We start from the raw sequence: 12,764 nt of genomic DNA, 5'->3' as shown, positions 1-12,764 counted from the left end.
CACTTGGTAGAAACTGAACAACACCTTCCACAGAGAAAACATATTTTGTCTTGCAGATCCAATTTTCCTTGCCCGAAATTCTTAGTTTAGATACAAAGACTATATGATATCTGACATATAGTTGGTTGAGGAATTTTTGTTTTCCTCAATTATTTGATCAGATTTGCATATGATCCATTTGATCACTTATCACAATCAATTATAAATTTAGTAAATATTTGGCAAAAATCTAAAAAGTTTACATAAACAAATTAGATGGGCTGTAAATATGGACTGGGAAACAGATGCACAGATTCTTTCTGAAGTTTTGTGTTTCAGGGTTCCTTTAGTTCTCTCTCTCTCCTGGGGAAATCAGCTTGACTGTGTAATTCAATATGAAATTCCGCTATGGTTTGTCTTCCTCTATGGTTTTCACACTCTGTGGAGTGTGAAAGTGTCAGGCTGGCTCTTGTAAAGTGGTCTCCATGGTGTTCATCAAGACCCAATGAATCATTTTGGTCAGTTTGATTTTTCCAGGTTCTTTTAGATCTATTCATTATTTCATTTCCTAAGGTTTAACACTTCGTAAGGCAAGCAGAATTTGATATGTTTTAAACCTTTGATTTATCTAAAGCATCCTTAGTTATAATGGCAAAGTCTTTTATCTTCTTGGGTGAAAAAGAATGGTGTGCTTTTCCTTTATTTGCAAAATGATATTAGAGTATCTGTGCATAGCAGCAGGCTCTATAAGTTGGTGAGATTTCTTTTTGTTAATAATTGTCTTTAAAATTACAAAAGTAACGCATACTTAAAACTTTCAAATTATAGAAAGCATTAAGGTAAAAAAAAATGTGGGACTGTCCATGATCATTGGGAATTCGAGCATCATTTCCTCTATTCCTAGCCACCGGACAAGGCATGGATAACATTTATAAAAAGAGTGACATGCTCACCTCATGGTTTTCTCCCTTACTTTGATGTAATAAAGTATCTAAGTGATTGTTCCTTATCAGCATTTATGGACCTACTCCAGTCTCTTTAAAAGCTACATAGTATTATGGAGTATAGATGTTCCCTAATTTAATAATGACCCTATTGATGGAGAGTATGCTGCTATTGTAGAAAATACTGAGAAAATACTGCTCTGAACAGGCTTGTATACATATTTTTGCACACATTTATCTGCAGGCTACATTCTTAGAAGTTGAATTGCTGGGTCAAATGATAAATGTACCTTTAATTCTGACTGATATTGCCAAACTGTCTTCCAAAGGATTGTTCCAATTTACATCCTCACCACCAATGAATAAGTATGCCCGCTTCCCTTGATCCCCTTTAATACAGCATTCTAAAAGTTTTTTGGATCATTGCCAACCTGCTAATTGAAAAATGGTATCTTGTGGTTTAGTCTGGATTTGAAAAATGGTATTTCATTGTGGTTTGATTTCCATTTTCTTAACTATATCTTTTTCAGTAAATCATATATATAACCTCTTCTGCTCCTTTTTCCAGTGGGTATTTTTTTTCTTATTATTTGTAAGTACTGTTTGCTCTGAAAACTAATGCTTTGTTACATTTGTTGCAAAAATATTTACCATGTTCATTGTTCAACTTTTGAATTGATTTATAGTATTTTTAAGATGTAAAATGTTTAGTTTTACAAGTTGAAATGTATTACGGTTACTAGTTTTATATCTTGCTTTGAAAACATTCTCACCATTGCAATTGTAAAAGCAAAGTTCTCTGTGTTTTTTATTTTTAATGTTTAATTCTTTGATCCATCTGGAAATGTTTTGGATACAAAGATTGAAGTAGGGATCCAGTTTGATATTTTTCAGACCTGAAACCACTTATAATAGTCTATCAATTCCAGCCCCATGATTTACCATGTATCAAAATCCTTATGTATTTCAATTTATTTCTTGACCTTATTCTGTTCCATTTTTCTTCTTGACAGAATCAGATTCTCTTGCTTATTGTAGCTCTTTAATATGTTTAAACATGCTGAAAGCACTCTCTAATTTTTTTCTTCCTTTTAGTATTTTCTGGCTATTCTTTCATAATATCTTTAGAATCAGCTTGTGTAGTCATTAAAAATTAAAATCTTGATTCATTATGGAGATGGTATTAAATTTATAGATCAGTTTAGGAGAAATTGATACTTTTTAAAATATCAAGGCTTCTTACCACTCCCCAGTAGAATATGTATTTCTATTTGTTAAATTATTCGTTGATGGTCCTCAAAATCATTTTAAAGTTTTCTTCACACAAATCTTGCACATTTCTTATTCAGTTTATTCCTATGTAGTTTATGATGCTAGTTCGTATTATAATGGAAATCTCTTATTCAGATATATATTCTATGTGATGTTGGTTTGTGTATAGAAAAGCTATTGATTATTGTGTGATTTCAGATTATTTGTAATAGTTTCTTAGGTTTTCCTATGCTTTTCCTGCATATTCAAGACTCAGTCTTCTAGAAGTAAGCGATAAATTTCGCTCCTCCTTCCTAATTTCTTTACCTCTCATTTCTCTTGTCTGAGCGCACTGACACCTTTCTCCAGAAAAGTAGATAATAGTGATGTATTCCTGATACCTTTTGCCATTTCGAAATTTTAAATCTTTACATAAGAAAATGTGTCATTCTTTTCTTTCATAGCTTCTGGGGTTTATATCTTGCTTTGGAAGATATTTCCCACTCCCCAAATGCTAACGAGATATTCCATATTTTCTTCTAATATTTTATAGTTTTCACTTTTACACTTAGATCTTCCATCCATCTGGAATTTATCTCTATGTATTGCATGAGACAAAAATCTAACTTCATTTTTTCCAGATGGTTTGCCAAATATCCCAACATCATTTATAAAATTGGTCAGTCTTTCCTCACTAGTTTGAAATGCCACTTTAGTCATATTCTAAGTAGATCAGTTTTCTTTTTAAACCAGAGCTTAAAAAATAAATAAACTGAATTACAGTAGAGAACAAAGACAGGAAATGCAGGCAAAAAACAGACATTAAGATAAAGTTGTACACAAACTATTTAATGTATATAATACAAATGTCATTCATAGCAAAATAGTATAAATATAAATAATTCACAGAAAATTTTCTTATAAAATACTTTTGTAAGAAAGATTCAGAGAATGGACACCCATGAAATATAAGACTGCAGGAGCTGATTATTCAAACATTGTTTAGAGTTACTCCCATCATATAGAAAGTTATTTAAGCCTCAAAGCCATAAACATCGTCCAGCTGCCTAGTTTAACCCCAAATCAGATGTTTCTGAGAGTGGATCAGAATGTCCATTAAGTAAAAAGCGAAGTCTGAAATTAGAGGAAGAAAAGTAACAGTCTCTTCTGTTCTTATAATTCTAGACAGTTTGATTTTTCATTTACATCTCTCAGGCTCTAGATGTACGTCAGCATGTATGTCACATTCCTGGCACTGGAGTAGAGTGAAGGTGGACATGGCCCTATGCAATCCTTTCTCTCTTTTAACAGGAGAGGTGATTGAGCCATTGAGGTCGAATGCCAAAAATAAGAGTCAGTGTGGATCTCTGAAACCTGTATGGAAATCCTAAAACGTACACTGAAATGCATGCCTTCCCAGGGCTTTGAAAAGTCCATGAAATAACAAGTTAACAGTTAATATTATGATAGTGAATTCTGATCGTTATTGGCCACATCTTTTTGGTCTTAAAAGGCCTGAAGTGCTACTACATGTTAGTGGAACTACAACAGAGCCAATTGATGAATTTGTGTAACAATCTTCATTTTGGAAGATTAGAAAGAATGTTACTGGCCAATAAAAATTTCCATTTTCTTATGTTATCTGTTCCAGTTTAAATAAAAATTAACACAGTAGTCAAAGAGAAAGACAGGGGCTTCCCTGGTGGCGCAGCGGTTGAGAGTCTGCCTGCCGATGCAGGGGACACGGGTTTATGCCCTGGTCCGGGAGGATCCCACATGCTGCGGAGCGGCTGGGCCCGTGAGCCATGGCCGCTGAGCCTGCGCGTCCGGGGCCTGTGCCCCACAACGGGAGAGGCCACAGCAGTAAGAGGCCCGCGTACCGCAAAAAAAAAAAAAAAAAAAAAGAGAGAAAGACAGTTCACTAATCTTGCAGTGTCAAGTCATGTCCTCGGAGACTCCTCTAGTAAGTAAAGAAAGCCCACAAGATAGTTATGAGGTGTGTTTCTACACAGCATCACTAAAACATGCACACTGTGTTTTCTCACAAATGGAATGATAGGTTTTTAGGAAGCACATTTGATTGAGCTTTAATCAAGCAATTAAATAACAACAGTAACAATAATGATAACAATAGCACCAGCAACCACAAATAAGCCACTTTCTTCAGTGGTTGGGGATATGCATGTTCTGTGTCTGTGGAGGCTGGTAGAGAGGTATGGCCTGCATCGCATTATATAGATGATCTAAGTCCATTATGTTATTACAGGTAAAATAGAAGCCAGTCCCAGAATGTCAGCCTCTGGGAAGTAACTACTGTCCAGGGCACTTTATAGCAGACACTTGGATGTTTTCAAACATTACAATATTTAGCAATCTACAATAAAAACATACAATTAACTGAATCGATTTTGAACTTTTCATCAGGGGTCCTAGGCATACAACCTGGACTTAGGTTTTATTTTTCAATAAACTAAATGAATATAGATTTTTTTTTTTCGGCTATGAAAAGGGTCCAAGAGAGTGGCAGTCCTGGCAGTGAGGTTAACAAATGCTGTCCTTAGCAGATTTTCCTGGAAAACCTTGCAAAGCACATGTCTGTTTTGCCACCAGCACTTGCTGAGATGGTCTTGGGCGCTCTTTGCCTTCCTGGCACTATAGTAAAGCTAGACTCTGAACTTTCTATTTCCCAGGCCTTTAGAGGAGTGCTAATTGCAAAATGCTTAAATACTAGAAACTCATTCACAGAGCCAGGCCCAGTCTTGGATTTGAAAACATTTAAAAAATATCCTTGTAACAGCCATACTACTTTATACTTTATCTATTTTTAGAGGCCCAATATTTGTTTGGCTGGAAGAAAAAAATTGGAACATAAAAAGTATGCCCAGGAGCAAATCTGCAAGAATAAGCAGCACATACATGTTGTAGAGGAAAACATTCAACATAAGACAGTCAACATAAAAACAGATTCTGCTGAGGCGTCTTTATAAATAGCAGTTATTATTTTGCTTTCAGTTGCTAAGCGTTCTCAATAGCATGCCCTTAAAAGTTGTCAAGTTCTTTATATAAATATAATTTCCTGATCTTAACTTTCATAAAATTATTATGAAAAATTATAAATGTATTCCATTAGCTTCATGTGTAATTTTACAACCATCATATTGTTAAAATTAGAAACACAAGGAAGAAAAAGAAAGAAATAGAAACACAATCAGGCACTGGAGAAGCTATTAATTGGAAAACAGTAACTTTTCTGTATAAAAACAGAGTTTGCCTATGCAACTCTTTATTAAATTGTTTGAACAGATACCCTCTCACACAGATTTATAGTTGAAATTTTCCCAATTGGTTGTCGGTAGGTCACACCCAATTTAAGGTCATACCCTGCCTTATCTTTAATGTTCCTTTCAATTCCTGAGCATAACAAGGAAGAATTTTGCTTTGAGCCCTAAAGGAACAGTTTTGGAGCTGTTTGCTTTACATAATTACTGCTATAAAGCCAGGTAGATTTTCACACTGTACCTTTAAAAGCAAAAAATCATTTTAAAAGGTTCTGAATCGCCTCCATCTGGAAAGTACAGAGGCATATCAAGGGAACGTATGGCTATTTCAGTACTTGGGAAATGCGGTTGTAATGCAGGGAAGAAAAGCGCATTTCCTGATTTCCATGATGCTGGGGCATTTTCTGATCCCCATCACTAATCCAGGGCTGTTGGCCGTGAGTAGGGCTAATGCAAGTCTCCATCACCAACATCTTCCCTGAGACCAAAGGCCGGCTCCAGATGTGGCAGTTCAGAGGAGCTACCTTGACAGCTGGCAGACACCAGCGACTATGGTAACACTCAAAGGGCCTGAAACACCTTTAGTCACTGCTGCAGTGCTTTCTTGCATCAACCCACACAATTCGACTTGGCAATATAGAAAATGGTGAAGTGGAGTTAAGGAAAATGCTAACGAATACTGCAAATCATGTTTAGAATGGAAATTGTGACTTTGCTAGCATTACAAGTATTTCCTGCCTCTCAACCAATAGATCCGTAACCAGAACGGCTTGCTGTGAATTTTGCAGCACCCAAGCCAAAGCAGTAACACTTCCGTAAGAGCATATGCGCCATGACAGAAGACTACAGCAGCCCAGGAAAATGATTTTTCCTGGGAAGGTCTGTGCAGCGATGAATAGGGCTCTTGATGCTATGGCAGCTGGGCAGAGATTTTCACTGCTTCCAGCCCACAGTGAGGTAATTTTAAAGGCACTTTTCCCTTCATTTATTCTGCATTCACTGAATGTACATTTTTTGATGTCAGAGGGACATTGCAGGAAAGATCAGATGAGATAGTCTGACAATAGAGCCAAAGTTCAAAGCTTCTCTATTCTCAGGTAACAGCCAGGACAGTTTGTCTGCATTAAATGTCTTGAGGGCATGTGTCACTGTAACCCTGTCCACAGCTTTTCAAACAGTTCAAGACAAACAAATCACTTAGCGGTTGAACAACTGTAGCATCTGATGCCATCACACAGACGTTGTAGCGACAGCCACTAATCAAAGTTCTTTTCATTCCGTTGAAAAAGAAGTTCCTCGGCTTTGGTTTAAGATCACTTTTTATGTTGTTCTTTTGAAAATTATTATATGCCAAGGTTAAAAATAAAAGAGAGAGAGAGAGAAGATTCTGTCTGTAGGAACTGGAAAGTCAAGCCTTCTGGCGGCATGCTGCTCTCGGTGACTAACTATGGGGTCAGGGGAGAGTCGTCAGAGGTGACCGGCAAGGCCTGTAAAGGAATAGCCAAGCCCTCCTTCAAACCACCTGCCCAGGCCCCAGGTGAGACCCCACTCTCAGCAGGTACACCTGGGCGTCTGTGCTCTCCTTTCAGGCGTTCTTGCTGACTTCGCAAGGAAGCATGGACAACCAAGGCCAACACCACCAGGCGGTAGAGCTGTAACACCACCACCAGGAAATTCTTGGCAGCAAAGAACACCAGCATCTGGTTGATCACTTTGAAATAGGTCATCAGTATGAGTCGCACAACAAGGAAGGGACCGTCTTGTATGAAGATGCTGATTCCAATGTTCCACAGGTCGGCACTGTATTGGCAAAAGAACCGGCTGGGGAACCCCCTTGTTGTCATAGACACAGGGCACACAACATGCTGTACTGAAAACGCAAGAGAGACCAGTTACCGTAGCTCTCTGAAATGCAGAAAAGTAAGACAGAGTGAAGCGGGGACAAGTCATCAACCATGGGGGTTGCGCTCGTTCACAACGGGAGTGATTCTGTAATTTCATTCTGGAGGGAAACAAGTGTAACCACCCTGCCATTTTACATCCTTGGTCATTTTATATTCAAAATGGATCATCTGTTATAAGTCCAATGAAACACATGAAAAAAAGCCAGCCTCTAGTTTCTATCCACGAAAAAAAAAATCAGCTCATCTTCAAGTCCTCACTCACACTGGGGAAAGCACAATTAACTAGGCTAGAAAGGATGAAGAGCAGAAGAAGCCGCCCTGTCTGTCTTTGAAGTCTGCAGAGTAGGAAGGCAGCACAGCAGGGTGCTCTCAGCCTCAAGTCAAGGAGCCTGGCTTCCTCTCCTGGCTTCCTCATTTTCTAACAGCGAGATGCAGGCCAAGTTACTTAGGCTGCCTGGACCTCAGTTTCCTCCTTTGAAAACTGGAGAACAATGACAGCTTTGAGGAGAGGGGCCCCTATTCCCTGACTGTTTTTGTTTCCATTAGACTAACACCCCTGGCACCTCTCCTTTCTCACTGTCTTTCCCTGAGGATAATTCATGACTTACCTGGCTGCTAAATTTGGGAGATGAAACAGAGTGTCGGTGGCCCAGAGCTGTCGGCATCCTCTCTTTGGTACCTGCCTATTTACTGGTTGACTCACTTGGCCCTCTATGTAAATTGTGTTGTGAAAATTCAAGCCCTTATCTTCACATTCAAACTGAAGTCACGTTAAACATATTTCTCTAGCAGGGGTGGGGAAAGAAAGCCCAAATAAATGCCATTGTTATTTTATTTTGTCTAATTCCTTATGGTTTTGTTTCACAGTTTACAAGAAAGACTGGATATAATTACTGATTTTCCAGTTGAACAAAAGGAGGTCCAATCAACAAATGAACCTTCTTTGTTTTAATTTCTAAAATGTAAATTTAATTCAGGGTCAAGGGCAGAAAATAATCCTTTTATAATAATGAAGACTTCCATTTGGAGTTTTCAAGCAAAGAATGCCTTCGTCTACTGTAGCCTGCAAATATTACGAAGCTGCTTTGGTATGGGTGCACATAATGTACCGTTTGTTGGAAAATACAACAGTGATTTAGTCAGAAGTAACATTTGGTCTTTGTTTTTCAAACAGCTGCATAACATTATCACCCCTGAAAGTTTACAGAATTTCTTTCTTAAATAAAAATTTTCTAAGCAAGGCGGTAAACCACAAGATATGGGAGGGTGAGGACCAGCAGAGGGAATGACAAAAGAAAAACCAATGTAAGATCAATAGTCCCCGTTCCTAAGAAGTTAGGGTTGGGAAATGGCTCCCAGAGGACCTCCTAAAAGTATTATTTGACAACTAAACTGAAGGTGCCTCAGAGGACACCAGCTGATGAATGGTATAGAGTACCTTCTGGGGCACATTACGACAAAATCTGTGTGTGTGTGTGTGTGTGTGTGTGTGTGTGTGTGTGTGTGCGCGTGTGTGCGTGTTATTGGCATGCATTTGTTTGCAATTATTAACTAGTAATTAGGTTTGGGGCATTTCCAAAAAGCCACAGCCACTCTTTCCTTCTGTTGACAATTTTGTTTTGCAAAGTGGATGCTAAGGTCTAAAATGGCCTTTAAAACCTCTGGGCCTATCGAAGTGGACCAAAAAAAAGATGCAGAAAAAAATTAAATATCTCTGTACAAAGATGAATTCTAACCCTGAGGCCATCAGGTAGGGTACCATAAGAAAGGAGTCAGTCTTCAGGAAAATGTAACTATTCAATCCTAGAATTTCTTCAGAGTGAAGTGGCATCCAGGAGAATTTCCAAATCAAAATTCCAGGGCTCCTAGAAGTTATGGGATAACTCCAGGTCAATGCATTCCAATGGAACCATCTGTGTTAGGAAAAACGTTCTATATCTGTGCAGTCTGACATCATAGCCGTATACAGCCACGGAGCAGGCTAGTGTGACTGAGGAAGTGAACATTAAATTTTATTTAATTTTAATTAATTTTAATCTAAATAGCCACATGTGGCTAGTGGGTACTGTACTGGATAATGCAGCTCTAGATCATCAGTATGAAATGCCCAGAAAACCGTTTACTTCTTGCAAAGTCTTGGGGGTTTACGTCTTTATTAAAATAAGCCCACTGGGAGTATAAGAGCCAATACTGAGGAAAAATCTAATTTCCCATGTGGCCCTGAAACTGCTCTTATTCCCTTTGAAGTTCTAATACAAGGGTCTGACAAAGGAATGAAAATGGCCCCTTAAAAAATCAGGAGATAACATTTATATGCCAGTAAGTGTGCTGAAGCAATTGCTACAAACTATGTCTTATTTTTGTCATCACAAGAACCCTCAGTCCTCACTACAATAATTATCATCCCCATTGCATGGATGAAAAACTGAGGCACTGATGTGTTAACTAATTTGCAGAAGCTTTTACAAATTGCAAGTGATGGAACCACTGTATGAAATGAACATAAAGCTGTGCTCTTATCAACTTAATTGTGTCAGGCTCACCCTGTACCAGAGTGGATCATGGCTTTCCTAAGTTTCAACCTAGTTTTCTTCTAAACTGCACTGGAACTAACACTGAGATATCGAAGTGATTAAAAAAAAAGTGATAATCCTCTCAAATGCTTCCTTAGTTTCACTGCAGTTCATAATCAAGAGCTGTAATTTTCTGTTTCTTTGAGCAAACATCAGACACTTACCTGCCAGGTCAAGTGGAAACTGCAGCATGCTCCAGGTCCATATAACAAGGATGGCATAGACCAGAGCAGGGCTATTCCTAGAATGCAGACAAAATTTTAAATTAGTGATGAAAAATACGAACACATGCAGAAAAATCTTGTCTCTTTTTGTTCTCATATTTGACTATATCCTAATAAACCTCTTGAGAGTTGTCAGAATATCTTGGTGATATAAGATATCCATGAAAAATTCATGCATGATTAAAATGGAATAATGAAAAAGAAGTTTAAAAAAATCTGGGACTTAAAACCCAACTCCCACATGTGCCAACATCTGTGTGAATTATGGCAAAGCCTCTTGGTCCTATATTGCTGTATTTAGTTTTACAGAATCATGGAAACATTATGGGAGGGAAATGCTAGGGCAAAAGTTAGACATTAACCTGGAAATTCAGAGGACTGATTTCAAGAAATCTCAAGGAGGGAAAGTGAAAATTGTTCCAAGATCCCAAGACTCTAGCTTAAAAGTACATCTCAAAAGGGCTAGATGAGGCTCAACAATTAAGAGCTTAGCATGTAAAAGAAAGTTATCCTCAGCTGAAAAAAAAGTAGGAAGATAAATCCAATAATCAAAGATATACATTGGACACTAGGATGTAAATCAAAAATGTGATTGTTTCATTCACCATTGGATTCCCCCAGTGCCTATAACAGTGCCTGGCAAATAACAGTCACTCAACAAATATTTGTGGAAGGAATTGCTGAACGAATAATCAAAGGATCTGTACTTGGAAGAAATACAAATGTCATAGACCTAGGAAAATGGTCTTGAAGACTAAAGTCAGAAAGGAGAGAGGTTACAAAAACGCAAAGGATCCGAAAGAAGTCTCAAAGTCACTTTTTTACAGCAAAAACCCAAAGGAAATTATCAATTTGAGGTTAGTGGTGTAATAACAGATTTTATTGCCAACTTCTCTGTCAAGGGGGATTTCCAGAATGGAGAGGGATAGAAAAACATCAGGGAAGAGTAACTGAAACCAAACTCAATGAGGTGATTGTAAGGGATATCTTTAAATGCTTCGAGTATTGAGGCCCTGAAAAATTAGATCTTAAAAACTCTGAATTTGTAAATGAGATTTCTAAGCCATCATTATCTCTCCTGGCAGTTAATGGTTAAGAGAAGGTTGGTGACAAAAAAATGAAGTCTTAACTTTCAAAATGAAGCAGAAGTGTATCTTCAACTGTAAAGGCACATATACTCTTAATCCCTAGTTAGATTATATAACTGATTATTTGAAAGATTTCTGAGAGCCCTTATTGAAGATGACAGTAATTACTAGGAATCAGCACAGGTTACCTGGGAACAACAGCACTCAGCTAAGATTATTTTCTCTCTCTCCCCCCTCCCTTTTTTTAAATAGAGTTAGGATTACTAAGCAAATAATGATACATACATAATAATAGACACTGGATTTAAACAAGGCTTATGAAAAAAGCCTCCCATAATGTTCTTATTAGCAAGATTAAGAAATGTTCTGAGTGTGAGTACAGTTAGGTGGATTCCTAACTGTGTAAATGACTCAGGGATTTGTAAAGGGAGCTCTCCAAGGGTCGCTGCAGGCTCTGCCTTTGATTCTGTTCTACTTCACATTTCATCACTGAATTGGTTGCCAACATTGATGGAAGGCTTCTCATAATGCACATATGACATTGGGGGCTGGATGAGAAACCAATACCCCAGAAGACATAATCAGGATCCCCAAAGATCTTGACAGGATGTAACTGGGTGACCTAGAATAGGATGGAAGACGTAGCACTTCACAGCAGCAGCCATTAAAAAGGCTCAAGGATTTCCCCTTCCTGTTATCTAATTATGAGTCCACAGTGCGACATGATTTATGATTTTCCAAAATCAAATGCAATCATAGGTCTCTTCCCGAGAAGTTTAAAGTCTAGAATTTTAAGTGAAAATGCCTAGGGAATGCAGTCTATAACTTTTCCCTCTTTGCAAAGTCAATGTCTCTATATAGTAGACCTTCAATAAGTGCCTGAATTTTAAAATAATCTTGCCTGCAGTTTCTGAGCTCATACTATGTGCCAGGCAGTTTTCTAAGTGTTTAACTCTGCAATCACACTTAATCCTCATACCAGCTTGACAAAGTACGTACACTTATTATCTCTATTTGGCCAGTGATTTCAGCATCCATCTTTTTAACCTTTCCATGATAGTATTTCCATGAAGGAAATGGAAAGTTTTAGCCCTGCTCTATTCTACAATATTCAGAGTGTATCTGACATATTATGTGTTGTTCTTCATGTTTTAGGAGGAACACTGAAAACATTTTTGGTCCAAAAAAGAGAGACTAGGATGGTGCGAGGACTCAGAGCCATGTTAGACACGGCATAGTTCAAGGAACTAAAAACTAGAGAAGACTGCTTTAAAACTTTATTTCATACATTTAAAGGGTTATCATGGGGAGAAGGAATTAAACTTATTTCTTATGACTTCAGAGGGCCAATTCAGGTTCAGAGGATTTGAGCTGCACCTGTAAGAATCCAAATTTCATCACAATAGAGGAAAGTACTTTCTAATAATATTAATTCAAAATAGAACACGTTGCCCCTGGGGTTAGTATATTCTCTATTAGTGAAAGTTTTCAAAGAAAGTCTGGACAAAAACTTGAGAAATTTT

The 12,764-nt window shown here is 37.8% G+C and overlaps 1 protein-coding gene across 1 annotated transcript in view; it reads right to left on the bottom strand.

The window, feature by feature from the left end:
* Positions 1 to 6,897: 6,897 nt before the first annotated feature.
* TMEM26 (transmembrane protein 26) overlaps positions 6,898 to 12,764 on the bottom strand; it is a gene marked incomplete at both ends in the record, with an annotated part of 42,256 nt that continues 36,389 nt past the window's right edge. The window contains 2 exons of the mRNA XM_079705319.1: positions 6,898 to 7,322; positions 10,094 to 10,170. Of these exons, the coding sequence (XP_079561445.1) occupies positions 6,898 to 7,322; positions 10,094 to 10,170 (502 nt within the window). The remainder of the gene's footprint in view (positions 7,323 to 10,093; positions 10,171 to 12,764) is intronic.

This window comes from Hyperoodon ampullatus (assembly GCF_949752795.1).
Source record: "Hyperoodon ampullatus genome assembly, chromosome: 1".
Taxonomy (NCBI): domain Eukaryota; kingdom Metazoa; phylum Chordata; class Mammalia; order Artiodactyla; family Ziphiidae; genus Hyperoodon; species Hyperoodon ampullatus.
The sequence above is the reverse complement of the archived record's forward strand: the minus strand, read 5'-3'. Positions and strand labels throughout refer to the sequence as shown.